Raw genomic sequence first — 20,710 nt, forward strand, 5'->3', positions numbered from 1 at the left:
TTTGAGCTTAAGGGGGACGATAAGGGAGGCTGGTAGATGCTAATGGCCCTTTAAATAGGTGCAAAACCCTGGAAATTAAGGCTTCATTTTCCAGCTCCTACTTGTCGAGTCAGGGTCCTCCGGCTCGTCGAGTAGGTCCAATAATCCATGCGGGCTAACCCGCCTCTACACGGCGAGTTGGGGCAACCAACTCGTCGAGTAGGTCCATGAACATGTATATAAAGCTTTAAAATTTATACTTGGGAGTCGAGGCTTTACAATTGTTTAATTTAATTATATTTAATTTTTTGTTTTCTTATTTTAGCATGGTACTTTGAAAGTACAATGCGTGAATAAGAAAACAACATTAACATAACACTTTAAACAAACTATATATATATAATATAAAATTATGATTGTATGTCAGACAAATAAATTGAAGTTTGTTGTTATATCTCGCATTTAGGCCTTAGTTGCGCTATATGCAAGGAATAACAATGTACTTTCATTAGTTTGTGTAGTTAATGCATCTAACTTTCATTTTTACTCTAAATCCTGCTCTTGAGGCACTGTTTATTTAGTTTAGTTTAATTCAATTTGTTATTTTCTTATTTAAGCATTGTACTTTGAATTACCATGCTTGAATAGCAAAAAACATATCATAATATTTTATACAAATTATATATAAGAAATAAAGTATGATTTTATGTTAGACGAATAAATAGAAGAACATTGCTCTATTGCTCCCAATGGATTGTATACAAAAAAATAAAGTTTATATGAATGATATAACTATAATGGGGTAATGTTGTCATAGTACAATGCTATAATGGGAATAAATGAAAGTAAGATTTTATAAAAGAAAGTTAAATCAATACATAAAAGTAGGTTTTTTACATCGGTCAACTCGGCCACCAAATGGGTATAACACTAAAGCCACTTATTAGAAACTTTTTTCTAGAATCATCCTCAACGATATGATTAAACTCAAGGGTATTTTATAATTTCTTCAAATAGAGGGTCAAACATACCATTAAGAATGTGGTCTATATAGATGTAGTCTTCATTCTTCCACTTGCAATGATGTTTATTTTGCTCCATAGCTTCATCTTCTGGTGCTTCTGATGCAGGTACTCAAAACATGAACCACCTTCAAAGTAGCCAGCGGAAAGTGCATCTTCTTTTGCCAGCGACAAAAGTCGTTTCCCTAGAATTTCTCCAACTTGTTGAACTTAGAAGTCATCTCTTTCACCGATTCACTTATGATTTCAAAAAAACGAAACAAATATCATATTCGATTTTAAGGGTTTGGGAGGAGAAGACGACTTTTGAAATCAATGAGTAACTTGGATCAGCTTGAAGGATCGTGAGAAAGCTTTCCGAATATGATATTTCAACCATATGTCCGGGTTACATGAAATCCAGATTATGATGATAATCTTTCAAGGAACAATCTTAAATCAAAGGATTGACAAAAGACCACAAACTATGGATTTATAGAATTCAATTTTTTCTAATTACCAAAGATAAACATCAATCAACATTAAATGTTGATTTTATCCATAAATAAGAGATTGTGGTTTCAAAGATAATTATGGAGACAATATTTCCCATAATAATTTCCTTAACGGGAAGGCACAACCCCCTTGACCCCCATCATTTGGTTGAACCAAGATCAAACTCGCTTTATACAACGATACAACATCTCCTAACTTGTAATAAAAATAAGATTTAAACACTTAAACTTCATTGGTAATAGTTAAATTTCATTATACTAAAATGACCAACTTCATTGGTAATAATTAAATTTCATTATACTAAAATGACCTATAACATTAAAATCACCAATACTAATCATTTAAGTCGGATAAAAAAATAGACTAAATTCCCATTTTAAGCAAGCTAAACAGAAATTTTAAAAGCAAAAAACTCTTGCAAAGGTGATATAAAGTCATACCTCTTATCAATAGGTATGGACACATACTTACGTCTATTCGTGAATCAAGCATCGTAAAGTTGAGGTAGAGATCGATATAATTTCTTTTGGCTTTTTATCCGAAGTACATTGACAAATTAGCCTAACCGAAACATGTAACATGCAAATATTCAACCCATCTTATATAAATTTGGATCTATTTGACGGTGGAAACAATTTAAAGTTATTAATCCGAATATGTTTATCTATTACGTATATGTGTTATGTGCATATATATTATTTTAAGACCGATTTAATAGTTGTCCAAAAAATAAGACTAGTTCCAGGATAGATGTCGCCAATGTGGCATCATTGTATTTTGACCATCAACCTTCCAAACATTTTTCTAGACTTTTCCAGTTGTTTGGTATACCTGCAAAATAAAACAATATCATTGCACCCATTAATATATGATTAAAATCCTTCATCTTCGATTAAAATTAAGGGTAAGGGTTAGTGGTTAGGTGCAAATTTATATTTTAATAAACTTGCATGTTCTATGTGTCAATAGGGATTGGGTGTTGGGCAATAAACAACATATGTCAAGTGCACCATGACCTATTTAGTTGGGGATAAGACATTAAAATTTGCTGATTTTCAATGATACTCGTGGGTGATTAGCGGAATCTATTTTTTATGGTGTGAGTGTGATACAAAACAATTTAAAAGACTAATTTTATGGTCTTGTTTTTTTGCTTGTCCTTTTGTGGTAATCAGTAATAATTGATGACTAAGTGTGATAACTGCAAGTTCTAATACAATTTATAGCAGGTAATTATTTATATGATATGTTAATATATATTTTTCGAATTTAAAACTACAAATAATCCATTATTTTAAATGTTCTAGGAGGTCTAATAGCCCTCCCATGCCTATAAGTTCCAATAGAACGAAAATGGGAAGATGACTTAATAGGGTTTTCCAAGATGTGAGAAGATTTTTTGTATTTTCCGGATCAATAGTATGCTCCACCTAAATTTGATCATTATGGAAAAATCAAGTAGCTTGTGGGGTGAACTAGACCAAACATCAACCAAAGTCTTACTTTTTTATTTTTTGAGTTGTACGAGGAAAAATGTAGTGTCGAATACCATTAAATTTTCAATAAGCTTTAAACTCTTTGGAGTAAATTTCCATGCCATTATCAATTCTTAACTTCTTTAACTTTCTTCATGGTTTTGATTTTCTAACTTTCTTCATTCTACAAATCCAAATGTATATAATCAATAATACTTTGGTAATGTATTTTCCAATGTCGAACTTTACATTTTATGCTTGACGAAGATGCAATATTCACAAAATTTTATTTTTCATTTTCTTTGTCATCATTTAGACCATATTTGTTCAACTATGTTAATATAATTTTACTCCTATAGGCTAATTGGTAGTGCCACATTAAACTACATTGGTCTTTATAGTTTATAGAGGTAGGGATAAAACTAGAGTGGAAGTTCGATGTTTGTGTGTATACTTTTCAAACCCGATGGGACGAGAATAAGTTTAGGGTATGGTTTTATAATCCAGTATGAGATTGAGATCAACAATACCCGTCCTAAACCTGTAACATTGTCATCCCTACAAAAAATCTAAAACTACCATGCAAACGTAACTAAAAAAAACATTGCATAAATAGGAAACCTGAAAGTAGATGCAACACCAGCTAATATAAAACTTTTGGAAAAGTTACTTAGACATAAAATATATTTCCAATGAAAATTATAGCATCAAGCATATTCAACTAGTGTATGCCCTAAACCTTCTTCCTACGTCCAAGGTGTCATCAATCGAGAATGTACAAACAATCACAAGGATATTCATGTTGCGCCTTTGTATTTGAGTTATAGAATGAAGACATGCCTTAATTTTCCTTGTTAATCGATATCAATGCCAAAATATATACATGTTGGAAGAGGAAGCACAATATATAAGTTACCAATTACATACCAAGTTACTCACAACCACATAGATGCTAAATAAACGATAACATGTATTATCCTATCAAACTAATGAACCTAACATGCCATTTTAATAGTAAATCGTGAAAAAAAATCATTTTTTTAAAACCCATGTCTCCTAAGATGTTTGTACACATAACTTCTCATTTAAGAGAATCATTCATTACCAAACTCTTTGGTATTCCATCATAATCATCTCATTAACAATTTTATTTAAAGAAATTGGGCTTTTTTTGGGTTGACAATACTTTCAAATTAATTAAAAAATGGTATCAAAAATAGCAATTTCTCTGTAAAAGTTATAACTTATGATATGATATATAATTCAATACAGTGCTTGATTAAACGAAAAAAGTTAACTTAAATGTAAAATTATGTATTTACTAAAACCAATACAACCAATTTCATATAATAGTTACAAAAGAAAAAAATAATAATAATAATAAAAATACAACTTGAATAATAATAATAATAATAAGTTATAAAGTAAAACAAAACGTCATATTATTTCATCTTCACGTATGACATTTCCTTATCAACTGTAAAGTAATTTTTTGAACTCTAAAGAAAGCAATGGAATGCGATTTGTTAATTTGTTTGGTGTCTAACAAAAAAAAGTGCAGCAACTGTCGGTGTAGGGCTAGGGATTGTCAAACTTTCAATAGGAAAAGAAGAAAAGGGCAAGGGCATATTCGTCCTTTCCCACCTGTCACAGTCAAACAAAACACCATTTTCTTTACAGGATTCCCGTGACCAAACTCACCCTCGGTTGTAACTTGTAAATTTTCCTACTCATAAATTATAAATAAACCCCTCAAAACCACTTCACCAACCAATCAAACTCACCCAAAATTTTCTTTTTCTTAAAATCAAATTCACCTTCAAAATCTTCATTTACGTTCAAGATATCGGGAACCCAAATAATTTCTTATTCATTCAATTCTCAAGATTCCATTCCTATTTTCATTGTGTCAGTAATTTGGAGTTTATTTATTTATATATTAATACTGTTTCTGGTGGGTGACAGTAATAATAGATTATCGATAGAATGAAAGTGTGTAATTATGTATAAATTATAATATATACCGTATCTAGATCAATAAAAAGTAGAGTATATTTCAATGGCTTTGGATTCTTGAAGGCGTAGAAAAGATCGTGCCTGCCAGCTTTTCCCAAGAATGAAGAATGGGTACCATAATCTTTTACTAGAAAATTAGTATCCCATCTTTTTTCTTCATTACTTCCCTTTTTTTTTTTTTTTTTTTTAAATCACTCACAAGAATACCAGAAAAAAGAAAAGGGGAAAAAGGATAAATCAAGCCTTCTTGAAGCTGCGAAAAGTTTGGTTTTTTCTGAGGGGAGACAACACCACAGATGAGATGAGGGTGTCAACACCATTGTTGTTCATCTTTCTTGTTTTGGGTTCGAGCTCCATTAATGGCGACACAGATCCAAATGACGGTTTGTATTTTTCCCACCCAACTCCAGTTAAACTTTACCTTTTTGTATATTTTGGTTCTGAGTTCATATCGGTTTTGATTGTTTTCAAGACATTGTACCAAAGTGTTTGATTTATTGTAACATCAGACATTTTAATCAAATGGTATTTCTTTCTAAGGTGATTAAGTAGTTCAAGATTTCTAGATCACCATCGCAGTTTTCGCAGATGTGTGATTGCTAAAAGCGAGAATATTTTTTAAAGCTTTATCATTTATGATGCTTTATTGCCACTTTGCTATATGGGTGTATGATATCATTGCTGATTTTCTTGTTTAAGATTTGAAATTTTTTGAAACACAAGTTTTTGGTTTATTTCATGTTCATGTTCTAATTTTATCTTATGGTTGACTTAATTAATTGCAGCTTCTGCTCTCAGAGTTATGTATCAGAGCTTAAATTCTCCAGGACAGTTGACCAAATGGACAGCAAATGGCGGCGATCCTTGTGGAGATCATTGGACGGGTGTTACGTGTTCGGGTTCAAGAGTCACAGAAATGTAAATGCTAAATTTCAATCCCCAAATCTGAATATTTTTTTTATACATTTTGTTTCGCAAATCTTTTTACTTTTTTTGAGGTTTTCTTTTTCAGAAACTTATCAGGTCTCGGGTTATCTGGTGGAATTGGATACCAGCTTACAAGTTTATCATCATTAAACAGCTTGTAAGTGCCATTTCATTTAAAAATAAATGTTAATGATTTTTTTTTTTAGAAAAATCTGATGTGTTGTGTTTTTATGTGGGATGGATTGCAGTGATATAAGCAACAATAATCTTGGCAACCAGATACCTTATAACCTTCCTCCAAATTTGCAGAGATTGTATGCTCTTATTTACATTTTTACCCTTTCAAATTTTCATTATTAACTTTTGTTACACAGTCCTCATGTTTCTCATCTTGTAATGCAGAAATATTGCTGGATGTGGTTTCAGTGGTAGCCTTCCATATTCTATATCACTAATGAAGCCTCTAAAATACTTGTTAGTGGGAAAAATCTATAATCTTTTTCCCTCTTATATAGTTGTGGATATATTAATAATATTTTCATTTTTATTTTTAACCAGAAATGCTGCTCACAATCAACTTAATGGTGAATTGACTGACATGTTTGGAAATCTTCCATCTTTATCTACACTGTAAAGCTTCAAGATCCCAAGTTCTATCCTTTTTTTTATACTTTCATGACTATTATTTATCTAAAGATTTTAACAATTTGTTATATGCTTCAGGGATTTATCTTTCAATTCTCTTACGGGTAATCTTCCTCAGAGCTTCAGCTCTTTATCTAGTGCAAACGACATGTAAGATTAAACAGTTTTTCATGTTGGATTTTGTTATGAAATTTATTATATCCTCATCATCTTATTTTGATTCAGGTATTTGCAAAACAACCAGTTTACAGGAACTATTGATGTTCTTGCTGATCTTCCTCTTAAGAACCTGTGAGTAATGAATATTATATCCTCTATTAATATCATAATCTAGTTTTTATAGAACCTTGATTTGACTTTTTTTTTTTTTTTTTTTAAATCAGGAATGTTGCGAATAACAAATTCTCCGGTTGGGTTCCTAGTCGTTTGAAAAACATAAATCTACAGTAAGCATCTGATCACGAATGGCATATCTGTAATAAAATCGAATTCGAATGTTTAATTTATAAATTTGTATAACAGAAAAGACGGAAACTCATGGAACTCAGGGAATGCACCCCCACCTCCACCCGGTTCACCTGCATCTGGAAGCGGGAATCGGAATCGCCAACCGAGTGGAAACGGAAACCCGTCTACAAGCAACTCCAGTAATGGCGGGAAGAAATCCGGTGTCAGTGGTGGCGCCATAGCCGGAATCGTGATTTCCATTCTGGTCGTTGGTGCTGTTATTGCATTCTTTTTGCTAAAGAAAAGATCCCGAAAGTCACGTACTGACATTGAAAAAACCGAAAACCAGCCTTTTGCTCCTCTTGTACAGCCACAACCAGTTCAAGGTACACCACAGACGACATTCTCCAAAGTTTTAACTAACAATTTCTATAATCTATCATCTTCTGATAGTTTTTTTTTTTATCCCATTGTAGAACTGAAATCTGTTCAAGCTTCCTCAACAGCCAACACAAAAGCATTCGAAATCCCATCAACCATAAACCTAAAACCACCACCAATGGAACGCCACAAATCATTTGATGATGATGATTACACTGCAAATGCAAAACCCGTGGTTCCTAAAAAAGTAAGCATAGCTCCAACGAATGCAACATCCTATTCAATAGCAGATCTTCAAATAGCTACAGATAGCTTTAGTGCTGATAACCTTGTGGGAGAGGGGTCCACTGGACGTGTTTTTCGTGCTCAATTTGAAGATGGAAAAGTTCTTGCTGTGAAGAAGATAAATTCATCTGCTTTACCTGGTCGTTTATCAGAAGATTTTATTGATATAGTTTCAGATGTATCAAGGTTACGCCATCCAAATGTGACAGAGCTTGTTGGGTATTGCACTGAACATGGGCAGCATCTTCTAGTATACGAGTTTCTTAAAAATGGTTCTTTGTATGATTTTCTCCACCTCTCAGATGAATACAGCAAACCGTTAACATGGAATAGCCGTGTCAAGATTGCTTTAGGGGCAGCACGAGCATTGGAGTAAGTTTTTATGTACAAAAAATTTACTATTGCCTTTCTGACTGTTGGGAAAATAGTCTTTTAAAGAATATACGTGGAAAACTTCAAAACCGGAGAAAAACCACAGGCATCCGGATAGAAATATTCACTATATAACAAATTGTGAAAATCACATTGGACTCCTTTTTTACAATCTACCAGTGTGGGATGAATACCTAGTTTGATATTATTTAACAAAACTCAACACTGATATGATTTTCTCCACAGATATCTACATGAAGTATGCTCGCCATCCGTTGTTCATAAGAATATAAAATCAGGCAACATTTTATTGGACTCAGAGCTCAATCCTCATCTCTCGGACTGTGGTTTAGCAAGCCTTGTTCCAAATGCAGACCAGGAATTGGACAACAATGGTGGTTCTGGATACAGTGCACCAGAGGTTTCCATGTCTGGTCAGTACACGATCAAAAGTGATGTCTATGGTTTTGGTGTCACAATGTTGGAACTGCTCACTGGAAGAAAACCATTTGATAGGTAAACTTATCAATAATAATAATGATAGACTTTTTTTTTGTGTGTATAATTATATATGATGGTATTTGATTTGCACAGTTCAAGGACAAGATCTGAACAGTCATTGGTGCGATGGGCGACACCTCAGCTACATGACATTGATGCTCTTGCAAAGATGGTTGATCCTTCACTCAAAGGGTTGTATCCGGTTAAATCCCTCTCTAGGTTTGCAGATGTGATTGCTTTATGTGTACAGGTAATTTTTGTTTTGATGAATATTTGTAACTTTTATGTCAAGTTTAAGAGATGATGCATTAGATAAGATTTAGACTGATGGTGTTTGATTGTGGATTTTGATGTGACAGCCTGAGCCGGAGTTTAGGCCGCCAATGTCTGAAGTGGTTCAGGCGTTGGTTCGGCTTGTTCAGAGGGCAAACATGAGCAAGAGGACTGTTGGTAATGATCGATCTGATAATAGCCAGGATGCTCAGGAGTTTGAGGGTTAATTGAAGATGTGCAAATGAGATTGAGATTTAATTATGGAGAGGACAATTCTTGGGGAAATGGAGTTTGCTCATTTGTCTTTGTTGTTGTATCTCTTGTGTTTACTGTGTCGGTTTCTTTTAATTATATTGTGTTGTTGGATTTCATGGGATTCTTTGTAAAATAGTGAAACGAATTGTTTATATACCACCAAGTTAACTTCATCCGTAAATTTGAGTTGTTTGTTTGTTTGTTGTTTGTTTCTAAACCTTGTGGTTATGTTGGTTGAATATTCACATCAATAACGTGCAATATAGAAATCTTTTTGGATGTTATTCTTAATCCAAGTGTCCCGTATAGGCTTCAACCATCTATGTTCTCGTTCAATGTTTTTCTTTGAATTATATTATTTTACCGGCTATTGCTTTGTTCTTCTTGAGTTCACAATCAAGAACCCTGTCGATTTGGATATGCTTTAGGGTTTGGTTTCTTTATTTTTCTTGTTCATCTTCTTCTCTTCTTCAGTCAGAAGTGGTCAGCGTAAACTCATTTCTTTCTTGATGTTAAGAGGAAAAAAAAAATCACAAAGGGTTAATTTCATAAAAGCCTTATATTTTGTATTTTTTTTCTTATTTTTTTTTAACCAAAATGAACCTAACTTTACGTATACCTTGTTAATTGATGGGGGAAACCCTTGTTAATTGATGGGGGAAACCGGTTACCAACAGGTAGCCTATCGCACATGTGCCTCTCCTTACTTGACATAATACACATTTCACTTTAAACCAACGGACAAAAACCTTTTGACAGTAGAAGATCGATGATGATAATAATAATAATAATAATAATAATAATAATAATAATAATAATAATAATAATAAAACTTTAAATAGTACGCAGATAAGAAAGAAGGGTAAGCAAGATAAGGTAACGGTTTTTAAGGTTTACCCCATAACCAAACAGAGCAAATATAATGTATAAATACTGAGATAACAATGTCCAACAAACACAAACAAACAATATGGAAACAAACAACAATAACGAGACAAGAGATTTAACATGGTTCTACAACCGAACAGACTGTGTACATCTACAAGGTAAGATGATATCATGTATGTTACACAATCATATTGGGATTACTACACTTACAAAGTGTACAATTGATGATCAAAAGCAAGAAAAATCATCAAAAATTGTGTAGGAGAGAGAGAAGAACTGACCTAAAATGATTAAAATCTAATTTTTTTAAAGAAAAAAAATTATCTAGAGAAAATAATGGTTTGTTATTTCAGTTGGTCATTCGGTAAAAAATCGTCACTTCAAGTGATGACCAAGTGGCAATTCTTGTTTGTTTCACAAAATCCAAATCATGGCCACTTCAAGTGGCTAGCAAATTGCGATTTGATGTTGTAGAGAATTTCTTCCATGATCTTCAAACTGGTTGTGTGTCAAAAATCACAACAATAGGTAAAACTAGAACAAAGACTTATCAAAATGATTTGATGTTGTAGAGAATTTCTTCCATGATCTTCAAACTGGTTGTGTGTCAAAAATCACAACAATAGGTAAAACTAGAACAAAGACTTATCAAAATGATAAAATCACTAGATTGTCATTGTCTTATAATGTTGCAAATATTTACAAGTTTTTTTAGTATATAATAATTATTAATGAAATATTTTTTTATGCTAAAAAAAACTTATGAATACACCAATGTCCTTGGTCAAAATTAAGCAGACCCCTTCTTTGTCTTCTCACTTCGTCGTCTCCTCTGCATCTTCTTTACCACTCGATGTAAGCCTTTATTGCCGGAAGTGTTGTGGGCATTTGATTTTGTGTCGATTCACTAAAATCTTCCTGATATGATCCAACAATGATCTAAATAAGAACTCAAAACCTTAAATAAACTATGTTGTGGTAATGTTTTGATAGCTTACCAATTTACAATTTGATTTTGACATTGTTTAAGAGATGGAGTAAATATCGTGATTTTTGAGGACACTTTCGTCAAGCCTTGGACATTATTAAACTTTATTTATCTTTAATCAAGAAAAAAAATAGCCATTTAGATTTCAAGCAATCAAAGGGGTATATGAATATCTATCAAGACAAAAATCACTAAGCAAACACAAATATAACATTAATCAACAGTTTGTAGTTTGTTCGCTCCCATCTTGCCTTTAAAAAAATGTTCAACTAACCACAACACAGGCAATATGAAAAACACAAGAGACAATCCAACATCTCAACAACCTTAAAAAACATATAACAATCCCATGTCCACGTCAGCCAAATCATAAAGTTAGTTGTACACCATGTACTTGGGTGTGGCACTAAACTTCTGATACCCCTTAATCACTTTATTAACCGCATCAAGAAAATCCTTCTCAGTCACCGTCTTCCTTCTTGCTCGAATCGCATACATTCCGGCCTCAGTACACACACTCCTTATATCAGCACCTAAATCACAAAACCAACCCCTCAACTATAACTAATTAACTCAAATCACCCCCCAAAAGAAAAAAAAAAAAAATACCTGTAGAATTCGGGCAAAGGCGAGCCAAAAGCTCAAACCGAACATCCCTTTCACAGTTCATAGTCCGTGTATGAATCTTGAAAATCTGTGTCCTACTTTCCATATCCGGAAGCCCAAACTCCACTTTCCTATCCAGTCTCCCAGGTCGCAAAAGCGCAGGGTCCAATGTGTCAGGTCTGAAAGTATCCAACCAAATATGAGCAACAACAAATTCACAGGGTGTAAACCGTAAATATCAACTACATACCTATTTGTAGCCATGAGAACTTTAATGTTACCACGAGCATCAAATCCATCGAGCTGATTCACAATTTCAAGCATGGTTCTTTGAACCTCATTGTCTCCACCTGCCCCATCATCAAATCTAGCACCACCAATTGCATCCACTTCATCAAAGAAAACAATGCAAGCCTTTTTGGATCTTGCCATCTGTCAAATCACAAGAGTTGGTTATTTAAAAAAAGGGTGTGTTTGGTAACAAATTTGAAAAGTATAGGGACTGTAAATGTAAACCTGGAATAATTCGCGAACCATGCGAGCACCTTCACCAACATACTTTTGAACAAGTTCACTTCCAATTACACGAATAAAACACGCATCAGTTCTATTAGCAACTGCTCTTGCTAAAAGTGTTTTTCCAGTTCCAGGTGGGCCATAGCAGAGGACACCTTTTGGAGGGTCAATTCCAAGTTTTACAAATTTCTCAGGGTGGAGCATGGGTAGTTCAACAACCTACAAATCATAAATTATTAATATTTATAATGGGAATGTAATGTATACTATAAACAGTTATAAACATAACATACCTCTCTCATTTTCTCAATTTGTTCTTTACATCCACCAACATCATTGTATGTGACATCTGGCTTTTCTTCAACTGTCATCATTGTTACACTGGGGTCAATCTTGGGAGGTAAGGGAATCTGAATCTGGTATTTGTTTCTGTCAACACTGCAAGAAAAATAGAGATCAAAATCAAAATATAAGAAAAAAGAATAAGAAATTGTGGTGAAGAAAAGAAATTGGATGAATATTTACCCAACACGCATGCCTTCTTCAATATCAGTGGGTGAAACTTTGTCTCCCAATCCAACAACAAACTGGAGATTTATAGAAAGATAATGTTTGTAATTTCTGTTTGTAATATTTGTTTAAGAAGTTGTATAAAGTATTAAAGCACACACCTTTGCGATTTGTTTGACATTTATAACGTATTTGGCATCTTCAGTGTTGGGGTTGATAATCTTTGTGCATCTTGCTACCTGGTTGCAACAAGATAAGAAGGGTTATTGTTATTAAGTGAAAAGAGAAGATAAGAAAATGTAAAGTTTTTTTTAATGATTGTTATAGTAGGTGAACCTGAAGAGGTTGTTCCTCTTGCATCATTTGTTTATCAGAAACAAGATCCCATTGGCTAGGTGCAGCTAAACCAGTGTCTGACTCCTTGATACCTACCAAAGTTAAAAGAGAAACAAATTCAGGTTAAATCTGATATAAAGCTCAGTTGTATCAGAAATGAGTTATAATAAACATACCACATAGATCATTGATCCTTTTGGACATTTCTTTCACATCCTTCTCTGCTTTCTTGATGCTATTGGAATAAGGCCCAAGTCCCTGTATTTACATTCCTCATTGAAGTCAGTTAAGTATCCTTGGATATTTTTTAATCAATAAATAAATGAAATCCATGGGGAAAAGTGCATGCATTGCATGCTATTGAGCTCTAGTGAAAAGCTTGCTCCTGTCAATGGACAAGGCTTTATAAAGGAGCCTTCTTGTATGAAAGTCATTGCAAAGGCTTTGTTTTTATGTTTTAAATACTTCAAAATGTACTTAACAATCAGGAGTTTTTAATATAATATACACAAGCCACGACCAGTATGCCCTTAAATTCTACTCAGAAAATCAATGTCAAACTAATTTGAATAAACTTTTGACAATAGTACATGAATCCCAAATCCCAACAACCGAAGCCAAAATCAAACCACAAGGTGACTCAACACAAACAAAATGTTCATTCTGTTTACACTTTAACTTAATTCTTACAGAATTAAAACAAAATCTATAATTTATGCAACAATTTACAACAAAAAGATTACAAAAGCCGTGCTGCTATCCACATGAAAACGGGTTAAAAACAAAGGCAGCCTTAACTAGAACTTATGTTCATCTAATTGCTAACACTAATGTCAGATAAGCAATCCATCGAAGAACCAACTCTTCGTCCCATCAATAATGATTTCGATACAGTGAAAATTAAAGATTATCTACTTTGAGCATTTGGGTAAAGTTCCAAATCCCTGAATCTATAACAGCAGAATTTCGTGAAATAGTATTGCTAGATAAGTAATAAAACTATTGAGGAACTGCATATAAAGCATCGAAGAGCAACTAGGTCAAATTTTACAGAAATGAGATTTTACTCACGTAAGTTTTGAGCAGAGCGATGTCGTCTTCATCAAGAGGTCGAGGGTTCTTCTCGTCCTTGATCTCATCTTCTATGTCAGTCGGCATCCCTTCTTTTCTTCTCGCTTCTCGCCGGAAAGAGTGTCTGTTTTTCCAATCTCAGGGGGAACAAATACTTGTCTTGAGAAACAAATAAACTCAGAGACAGAGAGGGGCTTGATTTGAAGTTTGGGCATTGTGTATTCTCATTTATAATTAGAAATGTTACATGAATACCCCCTTGAATTTTGTTATTTCTCATTCTGATCCCTCAAGTCATTAACTCCTGTTTCTAATGTGGATTAAGTACTCCATATCCCTCCTAAAACAAATGTAACTATTTTTTTTATATATATAAATTAAAATGGTGAGTGTAATGCTTTTGGAAAAGATTCATTTGAGTCTAGATTTCTAATGTCTTTGAGATTGCATTTGAGGTTGTTGCGGCTAATAAATCAAAATCATTCCTAAGAAATGTTTATTAGCTTGTTGAAAATTGATACCGTAATAAGTTCTTTTCTAATGGTTTTAATGTATTGATTTAAATAAACATTTTTTAATAGGTTAGTGACTTAGTTCACTTATTGAAAATGCCTATTATTATTATAGGTGGAAACCACATTATATTTTACCACTCTCTTAACCCAAAAAATCATATGAATTGTAGCATTGTTTTTCTTTTTCATTACCGAGCGACAACCATACAAATTTATCATTTTTTCTTTATTGATCATTTTCCTTATCAGCTTATTGTGTTTTGTTATCGCATAAACTAATTTATTATTATTTTTTTAATTTCATTTTGATACCATATAAACTAAATCCCAAACACTAGACCTGGCAATGGGATGGGTTTGGAGCGAATCGACCTTAATCCAAACCCTTTTAATAAATTTCAAAATCCGACCCAAACTAACTCCGTAACCTGCAGGGTTTTGAATAATCAAATCCATATCCTTATCGACCGAATCAACGGATATCCAAACCCGTCCCATAACCCATAGGCTTTTTGAATTATCAAACACATTTTACTTAATTCATAAAATAATATTTCTTAAATAAAACAAATATTGATTTACAAAACACATTACGTACTCGAGGACTTCCGATTGTAATTAAAAATCATTATTATAGTAACTTCTGATTTATTTTTTACTGTCAATTGTAGTGATTGAGAATAACAATGATAAATTTTCTTTCAGTTGATGAATAAATTTATTGATCTATGAATGAAATATAATGATTGCTTGATGAAATATAAATGAAATGACATCATAATTCTTAGTAGAAGACTGAGTGTTTAGAAGTCGACTCCTTGATTCTTATGTATAATAAGTTTGGACTTTGGCATTTTCCCTTTGGACTTTTGATTGGAATTAAAATTAAACTTTAAGCAATATAAAATATAAACCAATAATTCGAAAATTATACGGGACGAGTTATAAACGGAGCGGATCAGTGATGATCCATACCCGACCCTTTTAATAAAATGGTTAGCGGGTATGGGTCGTTAACGGGTAAACGGATAAAAAACTATGTTCCAAACTCATATAATTCTTAAGGGTTTGGATCGGATCATGATCAAAACCTGCTTCATTGCCAGACCTACCAAACACCCCTTAAAATGATGTATGTTATTCCGAAAAATACATTGAATATGCAGTTTTGAGTTTGGACTTTAGGAGAAAAAAATATGCAATTTTCACTTACATGTTATTATTGAGCGGAAAGAAATGACAATAAGATTGTATGTCTTAATTTTTTTTCGTGTCTTCTTGAGTCAATAAGAATGGAAAATAAAAGTCATGAATTTCCTATTAAATCCTTAGATATGTTAGTTTAGATTCATAAAGATTTGTTTGATATTGAAGAAAAATGTAAATAATGTTATTGAATAGTAAGGCCGGAAGGAGTTGTGCCACTGAAACCGCACTCCCTTCCCCGCCACATAAGACATACGTCCTTACAGCTTTTTTCAGCAAAATGAAAGTACTAATTCCATGATATAGAAGTTGAAAATGAAAATGCTATAAAAACAAAAAAATGAAAGTACAACATTATAATAAGAAAAAAAAAAAAAAAAGTACATTGCTATTTCTTTTATTTAGCCCAAATTTAAAAAGCTCTTGAACTTGATTTAAACCCAAACAAGGTTGCACCACAAAAACACTCAACCAAGCTCCAAATTGAATCAAAAAATGAACAAGTGTACACCAAATAACAAGTTCTCTACATCTAACACTATCCTCATCATATCTTACAATATAAGTAACTTTTACTAAAATACCCTTCATTCATCTCCTGCAATAAAATTTGGCAATTCACCCTCACACAAATACTCATCACATACAGAAGCTGTCCCCCACCCTCTTCTTAACCGAATAATATCCTCTGTAAATGTCGACCCTGGTGCTCCAATGAACACACCAGACAATGCAGAAATAGTCTTATCAAGCATCGCCTCCACCTGAAAAACATCAAATATCACCCCATCTGTAATATGTAATCAACCTTCATATAAAGAGAAAATAGTTGATATGCTAACCTGAGGATCTCCATCAAGTTTTTTTCTATACAATAAAGCATCCCATTTTTCAGCTGAATTACGAGGTGGACGTGTAATAAGTGGCACAGTTTTCCCATTTAATGTAACAAGTGATTGCAATAAACCAGTTTCACTCTCTGCAGCATCTGTAGATAAATATATTACTGGTATATTGGCTCTTTCAACAAGTCGTGTAATACATTCAGCAGCTTGAGGAATTGGGAAAAAACAGCTTGGATTCTTAGCATTGCTGAAAAGAAACAAAAGATAGTTATAGTGTTATTGTTATACAACATTTATGCAAACCTATTATATGAATATATTTTGAGTTTTGATATACTACATACCAAAATTTCAAGAACCCATGTCGCCTGAAGTGAAGTGCAATGAATTTTTCTCCTAAAAATGTTTGGATGAAGCGTTGAGCAGTTAACAAGATTACTCGGCTGGGTTCGATTAATGTCTGACATGTATGAGCAATAGGGCCACCTGGTTGCATCACCCATTCTTTCTCCACATCAGCAAAGAACACGTCTCCAATGGCAAGAACATCATCGTTGGTGGAGAACTTTTCGATTACTTCTTGTTTAGTTCTGTCTGTTGGCTTCTTTACATCCTCAGTCCATACTGTTTTAAGCTCGCTCATGGAGACGCCTATGGCTTTCAGCTTCTTTACGTGCTCGTCATCAACGTAACAAGGTTGGGGTGATGAGAAGTAACAGAGGACTTTGTCTATGTGCATATGGTTTTTCTTGCGTTCGGAAAACTCTTCGAATGTGATTACAACTTCTCTTCCTAAGCATTTGTTGATGTGATCGATGTCTAGTACTCTGTTAAACTCGTAATCGACTTTGGAACTGGGGATGATTAAGATACGGTTGAGTATAGCAGCGAAGAACATGTGTTTCTCTAAGCAAATTAAGTGGTTGGACATTTGGCCTGATGTGCAAATGGCGAATAGATACTTATCTTGTTTGGGCTTCCACTCGATTGTTCTTCTTTCTGATAATCTCTGGTCGACTTTCCGGCAAGAAGTTAAACCGGAAAGAGTAGGGTCTGTAACATTATGGTCATTTGAATCTAACCAATTCCCGAACTGATGAGACGACAATAACGCTTGCTGAATTTTCTTATTCAACGAAATCTGATCAATAAGAGCAGATCTAAGATCTTGGATTGAGTTCGAGGAAGTGGAGTTCAAATTGGGCATTGAAGTACGGTTCCATAAATCAATTAGGCCTGATTGCTGCTGTTTTAACAAGTATAAAGCTCGTAATTCGGACTCACGCATCAAATTAGAAGCAACCGCATCGTTTTGGAAAGAATCGGAAGAGGGATTTGTGCGGAATAGGGATTTGAAATCGGCGGTGAAATAAATGAAGATGATGAGGAGAGGGAGAGTAACGGCGAAGATGTACCTTTTATTGAAGATGAAATTGCGAACATTGTTAGATTGAGAGGAGTGACGGGGGCTCTTGAACTGGTGGTGATCGTCTTCGTCGATCTGGAAGGTGGAAGGGCGTGGAGATTTAGGAATTGTGTCATTTTGATGAATTAAATGACGGCGATCTTCTTCGTCGTCGGACGATTCTCTATCCATTATTGCTGTAACGAGTGTAAGCTGCTGAGACTGATTAGTGAGTAGTAGTGTCACAGTGGTGGTGGGTGGCCGACGAAGGAGGAGGAGGGAGGTGAAAGGTGGTTAATAGTGTGAGATCCGGTTGAGTTGTTACGCAACATCATTGCTAGAAAGGGTGTAAATCAAGAAATTTATTAGGTAATTTCTTCTCTGGCATCCAACCAACCAAACCGTTGCTATCTCGTATTCGTAGCATCTTCAAAAAAATAAAAAATAAAAAAATCTATAATTTTATTCCATATACAGGGCCGGTAGCCAGCGCAAGATGCGTCTCCGGCGAGGCGGCGACCGCCTTAGATTCTTGGGTTTTCCGTTTGCGAATTACGAGCGGAATTGAAGTATTTCAAAAATAATTGGAATCAAATTATCATTTTGCGTGAACAACTAAAATAGACTAGGGTGTCGAACGGGAAAAATTTTCGGGTTTCGGGTAGAACGAATATTTTCTTAAGAAAAATAATACCCGATACCCGACCTATATTGTAATTCGGGTTTCGGGTATTCGGGTTTGAGGTCGGGTCGGATAATTATCGAGTATACCCAAAATTTTCTTAAATGACACTTATTGATAATTTTTTTTTTTTTTTACTTTTTTTTTATTTTTACATGTTGGTTGGTTTAATAAAGAATCGGGTAGGAAAATACTTCATACAATTAACAAGTATATATATATATATAATAACAATACAAATCATTATAATATGTTATGTACGTTTTTAATTCCATTTCGTGCGATAGTGAGAAACTGAGAATTGTGATGACGGTTCAGGACTTCAGCTTCAACATTGTATTCCCTTTGCAAATTTGCGTCGACTGTCGAGTTGTCGTTCATAGGAAGGAAACGGAGGGTTTTGTTTTATTTGAAGTGTGCGTACGTGACTGCATTGTATATTTGGTATTATTTAAAAAACGAATTCGGGTATTCGGGTATACCCGAAAATAAATATTCATACCTAAAACCCGACCTATATTATTATCGGGTTAACCTATTACCCGAATGTTCATACCCGTTAGCCGTTCTACCCGACCCATTCTACCCTAATTCGATACGGGTCGGGTTGGTAGAACAGGTTTCGGGTTTTTTCGACAGGCCTAAAATAGACCACCGACTGTGGTTATGGTTTGGTTTGAAATTTTTAAAAGTTGGAATCTGATAATTGATAAATTATAAGGTACAGAGCCATGTGCAATTGTGTTTTGTATAAATATGGCGTATTTACTTATTTAATATTGTATTTTTCTGTTGGATTTGGGGTTAATAAGAACAAAATATTGATACCATTTTATGTCGCTTTATAAAGGTCTTGTGGCTACGCAACTTTTGGTGTAAGACCTTATTGTTCGATGTTACTTGAAGTAGGTTACATTGGTGCGAACTTTGTATACACTATGCAATATGTTAGTTTTTCATTGGAAACTTTGAATTTGAAGTTAAACAAAATGTTATAATATTGTTTTTGCAAGGAAAAAACACGTTAGTGAAGAAAGTACAAATGTTACGCCAGTTTTGGTGTAAGACCTTATTGTTCGATGTTACTTGAAGTAGGTTACATTGGTGCGAAATTTGTATACATTATGCAATATGTTAGTTCTTCATCTTTGAATTTGAGGTTAAATGATGGACGTTTCATACCGTATGAACTATGGCTCATTTCATGACATTTACAAACGCTATAAAAATTGTATACTACCATTATTTATAATACTATTGTTTTGGAAAGGAAACATATTTACACAAGCAAAAGTTGATCTACAAAGTTGATCGTCATGACTTACGGATGAAGTCAAACTTTAGAAATGGACGGAAAATATAAAGAAAGTAAATAGAATCAAAAAAAAAAAAAAGAATCAAAAAAAAAAAAAAAAAAAAAAAAAAAAAAAAAAAAAAACCCTTAGTGAAGAAAGTACAAATAAGAAGACTCCATGGGCAAAATCATGAAAAACAAAATTTTATAATATTGTTTTTGCAAGGAAAAACACGTTATTAAGGAAAGTATAAATAAGAAGACTTTAGGGGTAAAATCGTGAAAAGAAAAAACTTCCATGGAGTATCTATGAGTTACTCCATGGGTTTAGCCCAACATGAAGAACTATGGATCATAAGCCCACATATATAAGAATGAATGATTTACACAATCAATCCCCATATATTTAATTAGTCTCCTTTTGATCATATAATTAATTCCAAATTAATTATTGATCAATACTAATTAAATAATATGATTTCGTATTAATATATTAGAACTTATAATATATTAACAAATCATAATTATCCTTTTCTCATAAAAGTTTATCCAAATTGTTCCGATGCCATGCAACCCAAATGGACCATGCCAATCGGGTCAAGTACATACCAATTATAGTTATGGACTTAGACACTAATCCAACAACCATGACCTGGTCGCATTTTGTGACCTGCTTCTGAATGGAGTTTGCACCAGCTGTTGAGGTGCAACAGCTAGTTAGGGAGTTTTTGGATAAGAGACAGATGACTGAGACCATGGTGGAGATCACCACCAA

The 20,710-nt window shown here is 33.6% G+C and overlaps 3 protein-coding genes across 3 annotated transcripts; 1 reads left to right on the plus strand and 2 right to left on the minus strand.

The window, feature by feature from the left end:
* The first annotated feature begins 4,774 nt into the window (after positions 1-4,774).
* SRF7 (STRUBBELIG-receptor family 7) lies at positions 4,775-9,254 on the plus strand. The gene is made up of 15 exons (XM_078991237.1): positions 4,775-5,098; positions 5,190-5,370; positions 5,773-5,905; positions 6,000-6,071; positions 6,163-6,228; positions 6,317-6,388; positions 6,473-6,544; positions 6,638-6,709; positions 6,785-6,850; positions 6,943-7,005; positions 7,082-7,392; positions 7,483-8,044; positions 8,291-8,560; positions 8,639-8,795; positions 8,905-9,254. The coding sequence occupies exons 2-15, from the start codon at positions 5,289-5,291 to the stop codon at positions 9,043-9,045; spliced, it is 2,139 nt and encodes a 712-aa protein (XP_078847363.1). The 5' UTR covers positions 4,775-5,098; positions 5,190-5,288; the 3' UTR covers positions 9,046-9,254.
* A 1,887-nt stretch (positions 9,255-11,141) lies between these two features.
* Positions 11,142-14,187, minus strand: LOC145042763 (26S proteasome regulatory subunit 7 homolog A-like). Its single transcript, XM_078991238.1, has 10 exons — positions 13,989-14,187; positions 13,094-13,175; positions 12,918-13,009; positions 12,743-12,820; positions 12,597-12,658; positions 12,365-12,509; positions 12,072-12,290; positions 11,806-11,987; positions 11,559-11,734; positions 11,142-11,482 (listed from the first exon to the last, which is right to left on the minus strand). The coding sequence occupies exons 1-10, from the start codon at positions 14,073-14,075 to the stop codon at positions 11,325-11,327; spliced, it is 1,281 nt and encodes a 426-aa protein (XP_078847364.1). The 5' UTR covers positions 14,076-14,187; the 3' UTR covers positions 11,142-11,324.
* Positions 14,188-16,120: 1,933 nt separating this feature from the next.
* Positions 16,121-18,518, minus strand: LOC145042765 (O-fucosyltransferase 36-like). The gene is made up of 3 exons (XM_078991239.1): positions 16,899-18,518; positions 16,552-16,801; positions 16,121-16,473 (listed from the first exon to the last, which is right to left on the minus strand). The coding sequence occupies exons 1-3, from the start codon at positions 18,149-18,151 to the stop codon at positions 16,297-16,299; spliced, it is 1,680 nt and encodes a 559-aa protein (XP_078847365.1). The 5' UTR covers positions 18,152-18,518; the 3' UTR covers positions 16,121-16,296.
* Positions 18,519-20,710: the final 2,192 nt, after the last annotated feature.

This window comes from Lactuca saligna, chromosome 4 (assembly GCF_052625555.1).
Source record: "Lactuca saligna cultivar CGN05327 chromosome 4, ASM5262555v1, whole genome shotgun sequence".
Taxonomy (NCBI): Eukaryota; Viridiplantae; Streptophyta; class Magnoliopsida; order Asterales; family Asteraceae; genus Lactuca; species Lactuca saligna.